This window comes from Amphiprion ocellaris, chromosome 7 (assembly GCF_022539595.1).
Source record: "Amphiprion ocellaris isolate individual 3 ecotype Okinawa chromosome 7, ASM2253959v1, whole genome shotgun sequence".
NCBI lineage: Eukaryota > Metazoa > Chordata > Actinopteri > Pomacentridae > Amphiprion > Amphiprion ocellaris.
This window is the reverse complement of record NC_072772.1, coordinates 14,539,591-14,554,653: the sequence shown is the minus strand read 5'-3', so window position 1 is coordinate 14,554,653 and position 15,063 is coordinate 14,539,591. Positions and strand designations below refer to the sequence as shown.

Sequence of the window (15,063 nt, the reverse complement as noted above, 5' to 3'; positions counted from 1 at the left end):
AAAAGTAAAGTAGCCCCACAGCAGCTCGACATACCAATCAATGTCATGAATATGCATGACATAGAATGTATCTGCTGCACATGATGATGCCGACAATAGACAAAACAGTAATAAGTGAATTATCTCTGTGTGCAAGAGGGACATGTGCATCTACTTTTATGCCATGCACTTATAGATATAGGAGAATGAGCCCTTGAGGAGAGAAAATGACAGCAGAACTTTAGAAGCCAGTGTGTGTCACTCCTGCCTCTCATGAGAGCAAATTGAACACCAGTCACCTGTTCACAGCTGCAGCAAACCTGTTTCTATCCCCTGGTGGTTACACTGTGTGAAACGTGTTCTAGGTGAATGCTATAAATCATTAGGCCACGCCTCAAGTGTCCGTATAGTTACATGCACACAGACACACACACACACACACACACACACACATGCACACACATGCACGTACACCATTGATTCAGCCTCAAGACAAATCCATTCCCCCCTGATGGATTCATTACTCCTTAATGGGCCTATTTTACATTGTTTGCTTTGGGTAACACATTGTGTCTTTGAAATTCGCTGAGATCTAAGATCAATGGCCCTTTACAGGTACACATCACATATGCCGAGGTGATCAGTCTTCATGTGCGCCAGTGTAATTTCAATCATATTGACAAAATGCGTGATCAAGGTGCTTATAAGGTGACAAAAGACATTACAGTTGATATTCTTTGAAAATGAGATTATAACATTCATATCATTTACTATCCACCACAAATGCAAATGACTTTTCCTCTTGGATCCAGCTAATGCATGGAGATGAAACTGGAACACAGCCACGTCCTCACACAGCAAAATTATTCTTAGTTTGCCAGAGGCACAGATGAGGTAACTGGCAAGATCATCTGTTTGTGTAGCTCAAATTTACACGCTTATACCTTGCTACAATTAAGACAAGCAAAACAAAGTGCGGAGTACATCCTGTTTTTGGGGCGGGTACAGTTAAGCACCAGCCAAGTAGAATGGAGTCAACTCAAGGTCGCATCATTCAGATTTGTGCAATGATCATTACCCTTGTGATCTGCAAAGACATTATTGCCTTGAATCTCATCAATGAACATAAAACTGAAGCAAAATGGTTCTCTGGGTGACCTTGTGCACATTATGGTGCGTCCTCTATTTAGACATTATTCTGAGCATGAAAAAGCAGACAGCTTCTTTTAAGTCAATGGTTATTAATGCTATTAATGGACGCTATTAGATGTGATCGGATCTCTGTTAACCCTGTTGCAACCTGTTTTACCACAAACCCACTTCTCTTCTGTGTGGAACATGCATTAGAAACTCAAAGAAAGGAGAAATTTTATCACCTCTGTGACAAGTTTCCTCACAAAACATTGACCGACAGCTCTTTGGTCTTTGCTCATTTTAGCTAGCTTACAACTTATTTGGCCTTCGTCTGTTTGTCTGTCCCCCTAGCTATAATTTTTTTTTTAATGTTTTGCCGTTTTTTTTTGTGTTGTTGTTGTTTTGCGTCCTCCTACTGTATGGACCTGTAAGATTAAAGGCTACACATAGGAGGATGAAATTCAGAGAGTGGCTTAATCGGCTGTAACTCACCCCACCAGCATATAATGAGGTCCACTTCATGCTCTATTAAAGGCTACCAGATTCAATGAAGCAACAGTCAGTAATTGGACTTTGAGCATACGATGGGTTTTCGTACCAATTCAAGGACTTAAAAGCTGTTATGAGGCTGCCCAGTCTGTTCTGTTCCGTTTGGGTGCTAAAACATATAATAGGACTGTAAATCCTTTACAGTGAAAGACTCAAGTTTTCAGGGATCTCTGAAGTGACTATGACTCATTGGCTAGCTCTTACTCACCAATGTTTGTCGGCAGTAGCCCAACAGTTGGATGGGCACTGAATGACTTTTTTTTCTGGAAAGGAAATGGCAAATGTGAGTCTAAAGCGTGACGTTTTCTTTTACAAAGCTCAAAGCTGGAATGAGGCTTTGTTAAAAGTCTGGTCTTGTTCTCTTGTAAAATTCTCCCATCCAATCCTCGAGTTTCATCATTGATCAATTACATAAGGAGCACTGGAGGAAAGAAAGCAATTCTCAGCTGGAAATCCTTCACATTTTTTTTTTTAGTACTTTTTTTATGAACAGACATTCTGTTCCCATTCCACATACTGCATCCACAATAATTACAAACATGGAGCAAGAGAAAAAAGAAAAGGGATCTTCAGAGATGAGCAATTCCAAAAGCCTGGGAAACATCCCATAAAGTTTTAAAGTTAACAACATTCTTCTTCCTGCTTATTTGCCCCCATGGAGGGATAGACACCACAACACACGTGCAATGCATATTTCGATTATAGTTAAGGGGATATCTTTAAAACCATCTCGCTTGACTTGTGTAAAATACCCAGGTCTCCTGGATATTGCTCTGCTGTCTTGCATTATTAAACTATAAATCATTTCACAGAGCGATGTTGAAACAAGTCAAACTCGAGCTGCTCCGTTTTACGATTGCAGTAAAACACCATTCTCTAGAATACAGCAACCTCCAAAGCAGCTCATTAACATTGCCAGGAGTGCTATAAAAACATGTATGAAAATGTATTGTGAGTAAATTAACAAACGAACAATCAAGCCATTTTTACCAATTAAGTAAATCTCTATTAAAGTTATCTGCTTTTGCAGCTCAGTTAAAATTAACATGCTCACGTGTTTTATTGTTGCTACTGATATGAAAAGCTTTAAAATGCAAATTTACCTTCTCGGTTTTGGAAAATGAGCAGTATTTGATTTTGGAGGTGATTTAAAATTAGCAAATGTGTTTGCGCTGCAGGCTATCCTCGTTACACAGTGATTGGCGACCACGGTTCAGGAGAGCATCATTTGCGAATCCAGCGTGTCGAGCTGATGGATGATGCCGTGTTTGAGTGCCAGGCCGTCCAGGCTGCCATGAGGTCCCGTCCGGCCCGACTCACTGTGCTGGGTAAGTCAGAACCAAAACACACACGCTCCAAACAATAACCAGGCCAGCGCCAACCCAGCTGATGGAAGGCATCACTGGCTTCACAGCCTCTCTTTGGATTTTTAGCACCTCAGGCTAGTTTTGAAGCGAGGATTCAAGGTGTACAATGGCAATGATGTCATTACTCAGCATCTGTTGTGTCATTTATTAGATACGTTATTGTAACCAGCACGTATTTATCAGAAGAAAAACAGGACATTTGGTTCAAATTTGCCATATTCTACTCTGTTCGACTGCTTTACAACAATAACGGTATACGGTTTGTGTCCATGTCCAGTTTCAAGTATAAGGTACACACACAAACACAGGTATTCACATGGATCCGAAACATGATGAAATATCCACTCTGAGTCCCGAGAACAAAAGATGTACTTCTATTTAAACCCTGTGAAAGGAATTAAATCAGTGATAATGTTTCCCATTTGGTAGACAGTGTCAATATGATTGAACTTTTAGAGACCCCTACATTTCCACTCTAATTTCCTTCCTCTGTATGCAGCCTCCATTTTCATTATTACCATAAGCTTGAGAGGTTACAGGCTCTTAATTAAACTTTATTGGGTTATCATTCAGTGTTGCCATTTCTGTCTTATTGCCGTAGCGCTCGTCCTACCTCTGGCACGTGTCTCTTTCTCGGGCCCTTCATGCTCTCTGCTGCCTCACAGCCTCCCTCACTGGACCGTTGCTGAGGACATAGCTGGAGACCATGACAGAGCAAAAGAGGACAAGAGAAGGAATGAGCAAAAAGCAAAGGGGAGCGAGAGAGAGAGTGGGGTGTCTGCCACGCAGTCCTCAACACCAGCAACCGATCCGCCTTATTGATCTGGCCTAATGAAAAGTGAAACTAACGATTTGTAGGGGAGAAGGCAGAAAGAGAAAAAGAGAGAGGGGAAGACAAATTGCAGCATAACGTTTCTCTGGCTGCCAAGCCCCCTGCAAATGGATATAAGTGAATAATTATGGATACTTCTACGGGGAGCTAAAAATGTCTGTTGTGACTGCACTTTCCTATCTTCTGCTGCTGTCCTCCCGATTCTACATGTTCAAACCATTCAAAGTTTAGCTGCTGGTGGTTTCCGCAAAAACTTTGACATTTGATTAGAGCGACAAGGACAGGAGGAGGAAAAAAAGCAGTGACTGGCAGGTCAAGATCCTATCATTCTACCAGGTCACTGTTAATGAATTTGATCAATTCAGCTGTTAAACTGCATTCGCACAAGGAGTTTCAGCTTTCAACACTTTAATGCTACCGTCTTTAACCTTCTCGGTGTCCTTGGGATACTTAATACTTCATGGGTATAAAACTATCATTCAGGAGGGTGCAAATATATTTTTGCATTCGGTTTTGGCTTTAATCCCAACTGTACAGTGTGATTTTTTTTATTTGCCAAAACCTATACTGACAACTCCAAGTAATTAAAACAACAAAACACTATTTATAAGTGCTTGGCTTTGGACTGCAAACAAGATACAGCAGCGGGAAGTGAAAAAGTTGGCCCAACTATATTTACACAACTAATCAGCACTGAGAAAGGGGAAGCCTTTATTTCCTATTTGGCGTATTGTGGGTGAGAGAGTTTATCATTCTTCCCCATAAGCCCAAATAGAAGGTGTTTGTTTAATCCCCTGCCAAGCTAGCTGACTCCTGAATGCACTGCCAGGGAGAACTCCAGGCTGACGTACACACAAGGTAATGGAGGAAATATATGCAAGGCCTGTGTCACTGCAAACTCCAAGCTGTCAATTACTTGCCAGTGGTGACAGAGTGTGTCTATCGACTTGGAAGACAGCTGCAGCCACACACACACCTATGCACTCACGCAGAAACGAATGCATAGGCATATACACGGTGTGCTTAAACACACACCCACACCCACCAGTGCACACACACACACACACACACACACACACACACACACACACACACACACACACACACACACACACACACACACACACACACACACACACAGCCTCCCTTCTCCGAACTGACAGCGGAAATCTAAAACTCTCCCCTCAATCTCTCATAACTCAATATCAGCCCAAATTCCTCCGTGTGCCAAATCAGAGGAACCTCTCTCTTCTTGACTTTGATGAGCTTGAAAACAGCGTAACAGAAATATTTGCTCACATCACTGCCAAAGAAAAGAAATTGTATGTTTTCTTGTTTTATTTTTTTTTAAAATTTTGCTTCTTAATGATTTGATGTTTGTCCTTCAAACGTGCACCAAATATACAGCAGCAGTGACCTCAACTAACCTGCCCATTTTACAAGAAAATGCAGTGAAAGCCAATACCTAAAGAGGAAGAAAAGGGTGGTGAAGAAACAACAAACATCACATCAGCATTTACAAAACAGCAATGAAGCTCCTCCATCAAAAAGCGCAGAGGAATGAATAGACGGTGAACTGAACCCATCCAAGCGTTTGCATGGCTTGCAGGCTCACCCTCAGATGCCAAACGAGAACCAAGGTCTTGTGAATTAGTCATGAAGGAAGAGAATGGAGGGTTTCAGGTCCAAAAAAGACCCCTGAGGCTAATTATATCCCTTGCAGCAAGTTGGCACCTCTCCAGACCTTTGCTCTAATCTTTCTACCTTAGGTTGGGGACCACTAGAATGAAGTGAAGAAGGATCGCTGTTGTTTGATTAAGGTCTTTGGCTGAAAAAAAAAAAAAAAAAACTAAATGAAAAAACCCATCTAAGGTGTTCTCCTTTTTTGTGTGTAAATCTGGAGTGCCGTGAATTTCTTTGATTACCAGAGTTCTCTTCTTTTAAAAACACTGTCTCAAAGGGATAAACAAATAATTTTCAAACTACTGCAGTGAGCCTTTGTACATCTCTGTTCACTGAAGGTTTAAAATTGCCCATTAGCTATTTACCAAAGATAAACTCAAAAGATGACAGTCAGACATGTCTGCCCGGTGTGACCAATATTAGTAATTTATTCTGTATTCTTCTCAAGTCACTAATTAGGCTTGAACTGCTACTCTCAGAAAAATAATAGTTCTTAAAAAGGTTCTCCAGAAGGCTCTGTGGTTCTTCAAAACAGCATCACCAGTTAAAGAACCTCTTTATTAGCAAGTTATTCTTCACGTATGTGGTACTAAAGGTTCTGAAATTTAAATATTTGGTAGCTGGGTAAAGCCATAAATTCAGCTACAACTACTATACTAACATTATATACTATAATACTGATGTCCTAAATCCCAATCTGGCATCTTGTAGCATAATTTTCCATCTGACTAACAATCCAGAACCCAAACTATTAAAAGTAGTATAATGAAAGGGATCCAGAAATGATGTAACATCTTACAATTGCATAGAATAAAAGAAAATAGTTCCTTAAAGAACCATTGTTTGCATGAGGTCATTGGAGAGCTATTGAAAGAACCATCAAAACAAATCATTAGTTTAGGCACAGTTGTTTTGTTTTTTAAAGAGCTTTTTGCAAAAAATGTCTTAGTATGACTAAAAAGCTTCTTTTATGGCATCACTGCACCAGTTAGTACCTTTATTTTTATTGAATGTAGTTTATTTTTCCTTAACTGATCCTGGTCTGCTAACCAGTTATCCTTCAACCTTGAATTTGAGACTGAAAGCTGGCATATTACTCATTTATTTTGCAAGTATATGACTGCAAAGGACATAACCATGTGCAGCAAGATGCAAGAGGTATCAATTTAGTTTATGGATTTTTGGATAATTTGTTTATTTCTCTGTCCCAGGTCTGCATGCCCAGTGCAGGATCATTACGGTTCTGCTGCAGACTGTATAGATCAGGTCAAAGTTGGAAAATGTTTTAAAATGTTTGGAAAAAACACAGAAAATACACCACTGTCAGAGTCAGTTAAAAAAAAAAATAAAAAAATTGGTTATGTAATACTTATGTAAATATTCAACATATTATCATATGTTATAGCTGCAAGTACAGTCACATACATTTTACAAAACATATTACAGATGCCATAATCAAAAAGTTGCCAATGTACATATGAATTGTAATTATGGGACAATTCTGAGGGCTGCGCAAGTGTGTAAATATGTAATTATACAGTTTAAATTGATTCAGTATAAACAAATAATTAGCAGTAGCAATTGTGGTGCATGTGGAGTTGTGTTAGCATATAATTATAGATTTTGCCCTTTTTCTACTTGATATGTTTTTGCTCTTGGGTGATGACAGCCTCTCCAGTGCAGCGTTCTGTTAGCTTTACATTTGATTTGAACCTATAAATGGTTCATTCGATTATTAAAATGAGATATATGTGCAGCCGGTGCAAGGGATGAAACTCAAAAGACCTTCCACAAGATTTTTGAAAATGAAAAGCATTCATAAACACAATATGTTGCCGGTCGTCTGTCAAACATAATTGATAGCATGCCATTTGAATGAACCATTGTGTGGAAGATATTTGTTTTCCCTTTTCTGCATTGTTAATGTTTTGGACCCACGCTTCAGCAACAATATTCATGTACACAAAAGCCCAAGGGTATCTTTTGTTATTGTTGTTTCCAACTGCCAAAGCTGAATCAGCCATTTCTGTGGATAAGTCTGAATTCATTATTTCTCAAGGATCACACTGCCATCTTTTTAGTAATGGAAATGAACTTTGAGGGCAGGGTACAAAAAAGAAGTTACTGAGAAATTAGAAGTTTTCAGGCAGCAAAAGAGACAGAAACTATTCCAGGCAGAAACTACTGTATGTGGTGCCTTTGTAAACTGTACAACAACTAAAGAAGGCTATTGGTATGTGAGTTCAAGGAGCGACGGTAGAGAATCTGTTACTTCTTCATGATATGCCGCGAAGGATCAAGAATATTGTGCCCAAGTAGTGGCGTGTTTTCTTTTATTTCATCGTGTAAGGTATTAGAAATCAGCCTTACCCATATCCGTCTTACTGAGTGGTGCTGTTGAAAGTGCGTGAGAGCCAGATTTTGAGAAACTCTTATTAAATTTCGCAGCCTCTCGTGTAAGTAACCAATTTGTCTCTTAGAAAAGTTAATTTAAGTCTAGCCAAGCATCTCAGTGGTATAAGGAAGAGATAAGGTGTCCTAAACGGCAGTCATTCTGAAGAAAATTTGACTGTAACATTCATATTACACTGCCGTTCCTGCCATTTTGTCTGCAACACAAGATGGGATGATAACTACATCTATGATATCAGAGAGGATGAGAACAGGTGCGTGATTATGGCTGACAGACTTTATGTAGGATGATTTTTTTTCTTTCCCTGCGCATTTCAACAGAAGGAGGAGAAATGACATGAATTCATCTGTGCTCTGCAAAACAACGGTACCAACTGCGTACAGGTGCTTCGCTGATTTGAATTCACACTTCATAGTGAGTCGCTTTGCTTTCACCTCGCCGTAATTGTTGTCGGCAAACTACTGATTGCCGTTAAGAAAAGTTTAAAAACCACAAGGGCTAATATTTTGGCTGAAACTTGAGATAAGTATTTTTTTATTTTATTTTCAACTGTGATTTGGAACCTGAATCCCGCATTTGCTGCCTCCCACCCTCCAAACTCACACACGCATACACACATAGTTACGGAGCACAACTCAGCCGGATGGTGAGCAGCAATGTCAGCACCCTCCCAATCTGTGGAGAGCAGCTTCTGGAGCTGCACATGGCTGCGCTGTGACGGAGCAAGCGCTTCACGTCTCTGACAGCTCTGGCATCTCCCCCACTCCTCGTCTCATCTTCATCCTTCCTTCCCTCCATTTTATTTGGCACCGTTCACGGAGATCATGACACCAACGCTACCAAAAGCTTACTAAGTGTTCCCACACTGCATTTATTTAAATGTTACCAAAAATTAATCCGTGCAAACCCCAGGCTTTTAATCTCCCTTCCTTCTTATTCCATACACTTCCAATTGCTTTCTTCCCCGACCTCCCTTCCCTTCCCCAACCCCCAACCCGCTTCTACTTTACTTCTTCTCTTCCATATTTCTCTTCCCAGATTATTATTCCTCACCATGTGGCATCGTGGACGTGTCTGCAAATCAGTCCTCGGCTGCTTCTTTTAATTTATTTTTTTATTTTGTGTATACATTTTGTGCAGCCTGCCATGCTGTTTGTGATTGCCATCTGTCATTCTGTTTGAGAGTAAAATGAATTTGTATATCTCTTACTTTCCTTTTCATTCATTCACTCCCCCCCCCCCGGTCTTGTGTGTGTGTGTGTTTGGGGATGTGCACGTGCGCACACATGGCTCAGGATCTCCTAGCTTTCAAACAGATGTACAATGACAGCACTTGAAAAGGGCCGGTGATTTGGGCCAGTGAGCCACGCGTGTCTCTCGTATCCACCTGCGCCACGTACTCTTCCCCTCTCCTTTTTTGTCTTCTATTTTTCCTGATCTATCTATCACAAACTCTGCACGCTGTCGCAGTGGGGTGACAGGCGGCCCGTGCAGGCATTCTTCTGAAATAGACAGGAAAGTCAGGAAGCTCATTGTTGTTCAGGACACGTCTGCCGAAGCACAGCGCTACAGCAGCTCCACGTTGCCAGCCTTCCCCTCCCCTCCACCATCCAGCCTCCTTGTGAGGAGCCTTCTCTCATTCATTTGCCTCCAAATTGCTTTTCCTCCCTCGCTCACACTCCCGAAAATCCGGGGCTCTCGCAAGATTTCATTGGCTGCTTTGGAGAAGTTCCCCCAATAGTGGTCTTGGCCCAAAAAACCCAGCAGGTTCACCATCAGAAACGACACTTGTTTCCAGAAGGAAGCAGACGTCTCAGCCAACTCTGGTGCACGTTATCAGCTTCTACCCTCATAAATTCAAGTTTTATGTTTTGTGTTGGGGAATTTTTATGTCCGGTGTTTGGAGAATTCATATGTATCATGGGACAAAAGGCAGCTTTATGGCCCCCAGGGTTTATCCAGGCCGCTGTTGGAGGAGATGGACGTACTGCTTTGCACTGTTGAGTTAATTACACATCAATATGCCCTGGCTTCATTTATGGATATCTTTGATTTTGCACTAAAACCATATGATCTCACTGAGGTCACTGCTTTCTAACATCGCTGTCATCTTTTTTGCTTTTTGATTGAGGAGTTCAAGGCAGGTTTAATTGTGAGATATTTCTTGCTATTGTAAGATTGGAGAAATACGTGAATTAATCCAAAATCTTATCTCAGACTGGGTGACGTAATGGACCTCCATCAAATCTTAAGTACTTTAAAACAAAATAGTGCTATATACCCAATTACAGGCCTGGAGTAGGTTAATGTAAGTTATGACAGACAGATTGGATTGAAGAAAAAAAAAGACTGCTTCAAGCCTATATTCTGCTATGGCATCTGTAATTTAAGGAAACCACTAAATCAAGTGACAAATCAAAATAACCCCAATAAAACCCTTCCAAATGATAAAAGTAATGAACTGGCTGTATCTTACAGCTATTCCGCAGTTAAGTCTTTAGCCGAAAGCTTCCAAGTTAGATTAATACAGACAGAAGCAAACTCGTTTGTGACTGATCTGCTATCATTTGTCTCTGATTTGTATAAAACCTGTAATCACTGAAACACTTGCAAAAGTTGGTGTCTGTGCATATGTATGCCAACAGTGTCCAAGTCTGCGCATGAACAGAAGAATGCAAATTTGTGAAAGTGTTGAAAGGGATTACATTATTATCCGGCAGAAAAAAAGTAGTGAGTGGAGCAGGGTTTGCAGTGAGTCAGCCCTGTAATTAAAGAGGAGCGATCAATCTGTACCACTGACCACACTACTTATGCCAAGTCCATCGAATGGCTGCAGTAAAGAGCTAATTTAGAACCATTAGGGACTGCCGAGTTTGCAAACAGCCCAGTAATGATGATGGCCGATTCAAGTTCAAGACTTGGCCTCTGTATAACTGTCAGACCTGGCAGTCATAAGACAGGATCAGTGAAAGATCTCAGATGAAGAGAAAGAGCAAAATATCTATTTTAATTATTTTTTTCGAGTCATTCGGTTATATTCAATGGATGTTGGGTTAATGGTCAAATCCTCCCATTTCTTCAGTCGACACAGAGGCTTTCGTCTGCCAGTAGACACAAAAGCACTGCTTTACAGGATCATGTCTAACTGCCTCTTTGCCTCGGTCAAAGCCTTTTCACATTCTCTTTTAATGGTGCTGATCTGTAAAAAGGCGCAGAACGGGAAAGTTTAGATTTACGTATTTAGTAGTTATGCTGTCCAGGCTGTCACAAACTATCTCCAGTCTCCTCATAAGACCTGAAACACAGCGAAGGGCAGAAAGATACAAAGGTATGGACACTGCAGGACGGAGGCAGCCAGGCATGTCCTTCATCCCCTTGTTGTGCTCACCATTCACCTTCAGTGTTTTGCTGGCAAGCGCCCCTCCAGAGGGACATGACCTGAAAGTGTACCAGAGCTCTGTTTGCCTTTGACTTCCTCTTCCATGTAGCTCCACTATGCATGAAATCATAAACTCCTCTTGCCTACCGCAATGGGAAACATAAGGTTGAATAATAGCAGACAACCGAGACTATTAAAGGTCAAAGAGTGGCATATAGTGACTTACTACAACAGTCTGCAAGTGTATAACCACATTCATTAGCTGTGTCACCTTCTGGCCCGAGCACCTATTTACAGACACTGATATGTGTTAAATGTGTAATGGAGGAATATTGCTGCGTACAGAGAGTAGAAAGTCTCCGATCCCATTGTCTCTGAGAGTTTTGAGCACTTTGAGCAATAAGAAGAAAATCACTCCACTTGGATATGCAGTATTCAAGTCTGAGTCCTATCAGTCACAAACTGTCAGACGTTCCTTTCTAATCTTCCCCTCTCCATATAAAACCTTTTTATGGCTGCCTTATATGCTTGACATTTAATTAATGTTTCAGTCATGTGTGCAAGAGAGCACTGACAGCAAGCCAATAACACTGGATCTCTGCGATCAACTGCCACAGTGCTATCACTGAGCCTCCTTTTTTTTGTTTTCTTTAATGACAAATGGAAGAGCTGTCTGGAGAGTCTCGGCTCATAATGCTTTTCTCATGCTCCCTGTCTCGTTTGCATACCATGCCGTAGCACCATTCTTCGCATAAGAATAAACTAAGGTGATCTCCTTGACCTTGTTTCCAAATGCTGATAAAGGACCAGTAGGTGACCACATTCTCACAAAGATTCCCTCTTACTTGCCTAGATCAGCACACTCTCTTGTCTGATCTGCTTGTGCTGACCTGAGATTCCTCTACCTCTCCCAGCCCTCCGCATATTAATGAGAACCGGATGAAAGGGAGCCAACCAGAATTAACACTGCATTTCAGACTCAAGCAGATAATAGGGACCAGTGAGTCTGAACTGTCTTTGAAATAGCAGATTTACTGGTCCAGTTGGTCAAAGTTGGAGTAGTCTGGTCTAGTCAGAGTCCAGACTTCAGTGTTCCCACGCTCCGGTCTGACTCAGCACTTACTCATTGTGAATGTGTGGTACTGATGGGTATGTTTTCCGATAATTTGAACAAGCAAACATTTTCCGTGTTTTTCAATCAATAATGTTATGTAATGCAAAGGCATTAGTCACAGGAGCAAAAGACCGAAATGCCACCCCCATCCATTAATCAATCACAGCATGAGGACTGAGATAAGCTTCTCTTTGAAAAAAAGAAATGGAATGTACTGTGGATGACCATCTTTAATGTGCTGCTCCACCCTTAATAAAGCTACAGATGAAACTTGACCAATGTTTTTTTTTTAATTGGATACATCAGAAAGTTAATTTAAAGTGCAACCTGAACAAACTTGCATAAAATTGCAACTGTTTTCCAAGTTAAGCCGTGCACAGTATCTGTAACAAAGGTTAGCTATGACTGTAGGCTAAAGAGTTGGATATGCACTATCACCTGCACCTCTTCAACTAAATGTTCCTTGTGACTGCTCCTTCTTGCTCTACTGGTACAGCATGACAACACTACCAAAAGAGTTGAAGTGCCTTTTCTGAGAAGTGATTAGCCAAGCAAACCTCAGTGGTTGACTGCTTTACCATTTAAATGCCTTCAATGTGTATGAGTGTTAGTTGGAAATGTTTGGTTTGCATTAGTGTTACCCTAATAGAGCTCTGATACAGTGTTGAGTGAGATGTAAACAGTAAGTGCAACATAAAACTGAAAAGTTGATATATGTAGAACATCGTTTCATTTGACTCCTTTGTGCCTCTCATTGTATCCAGTCCAGTACAGGGACAGCAGCACATGGCAATTACAGTAAAAAATATTATAGAATGAGTTAATTATTAAATGCAAATATGATGCCAAAAACAATGCCAACCATAAATAGTATCAAAAACTGTGTTTGATTTAATGCATATCTAAAGGGATTAGGATTTTGAAGTAAATGCATATTTCTAGGTCTCATTAAAAACCCGAGATTTTGTTTGAGCACTTAAAAAAAAACATATTCAACAACTTCAAACAAAAACCAAGTTAAGTCATATCAATTGTATTCTCTGTCAGTTATTTCATTTTAAGACTGAGCAACATAGAATACTATATTCACACTGTTCTGGCCTCACATTGCCTCTCATGTCTGCCATAAAAGAACACTTTTATACTTATTGTCACTAAATGTACAAAAGTATTCCAAACTACATTTCCTCTTCTTTTCATTCATCTCAGGTCTGTTTGACAGCATAAATCTAACCCATAACAACCCTCCTTCCAATCATGTTGCTTTTGCAGGGGAATATGGCAGCTGCCTGCAGCCTTTGATTTCATCTTGCCCCAGATCTGCATTGTAATGAGCACTCAGGTCAATCAATAATTCACTGCAGTTTCACTTATAAAAAAAAAAAAAAAAAAATTAAAAAAGAAGAAGAAGAGAGAGAGAAAAAACAGATCAGCTCATGGGTAAAACGGGAATAGGACTTTGATCAGTGCCATTAGAGGCACATATATGCAATGTTGTGATGCTTTCTTCCCTTCGCTGTATTTGTTAAAGCTGAGAGAAATAAAGGGGAGAAATGTACATCTGTGCGTCTGAGGGGGTTATGCATCGACTGAATTGCACTTAATGCTGACATGTATGTGTGTTCTGCATCTGCTTTGAGTTATGACAGAGTTGATTTTTATTTAGAGAATCCTGCTGAGAGTTCCTTAAAGCTTTTCGTGCCTCAAACCACATCATTTTCTGAGTAAATATTTCTCACTGTGAAGTCATTACCTTCCATGAACAAGTAACAGTTGATGTGGATTAGATTTTCCAAAGAGTCTCTAATTTGTAAACCTTATAAACCTTATCACTCAGTTATAGTTCCCATTAGAATGGGAACTATAACTGAGTGATAAGGTTGTGTTTGAAGCTGTCAAATCCTTGCAGGCATAATTTGTGGTTAGTTTTGTGTTATATGGTTCATCAAAGATTTTTACAGTCACGGTGGTGTGTGGTTGCAGAATATTAGAAAAATAAGACAAATTCAAAAATAAAATTAAGATATTACATGCCACCATGCCGTCATTCTCACTTAAAACAATACATTTAATAAGAGCTCAGCTATATTTCAACGTACTTTATCGATAGCTGGGATTTAGTGTGAGTTAAAGAGTTCATATTGATGTGCTAGTAATATGTGACCTGTTCACTGTCACATTGCTAACACCCACACGTTCTTTATGTCCATGTCTGTATCAATAGTTCCCCCAGAAGACCCCGTCATCAGCGGAGGGCCAGTGGTGAGCCTGAGGGCCGGTGACCCTCTCAATCTGACCTGCCACGCTGACAACGCCAAACCTGCAGCCTCCATCATCTGGATCCGCAACGGAGAGGTCCTTAACGGGGCCATGTACTCCAAGGTAAGCATAGAGGTGTGTGTCATACCAGGTATGTAGACCGGCTGGGGAAGGGTTGGAGGATGAGACAGTGGGATCCGTTGTGGCTGTTGCTTTCATTCTCAGAAACATTTTTGCTTTCATGGAAGTAAGCTGAGATGGTGAGAATGAAAACACCTGTCACTTTACATTTTTGCATGTTTTGCTTTGTATTTGCTTGCAAATAACTACTGTGAAAGTGCTAAACATAAACAT

At 40.5% G+C, this 15,063-nt stretch overlaps 1 protein-coding gene across 10 annotated transcripts in view; it reads left to right on the top strand.

Annotated features, from left to right (window-relative positions):
• The window catches only part of kirrel3b (kirre like nephrin family adhesion molecule 3b), a 157,430-nt gene that overhangs the window by 96,068 nt on the left and 46,299 nt on the right, over nt 1–15,063 (top strand). For 6 of the 10 annotated variants that reach the window (XM_035948618.2, XM_035948616.2, XM_055012303.1 and 3 more), the window contains exons 3-4: nt 2,841–2,990; nt 14,675–14,844. In XM_035948618.2, the coding sequence (XP_035804511.1) occupies nt 2,841–2,990; nt 14,675–14,844 (320 nt within the window). The remainder of the gene's footprint in view (nt 1–2,840; nt 2,991–14,674; nt 14,845–15,063) is intronic. The other 4 variants (XM_023271161.3, XM_023271168.3, XM_023271164.3 and 1 more) reach the window with 1 other exon arrangement.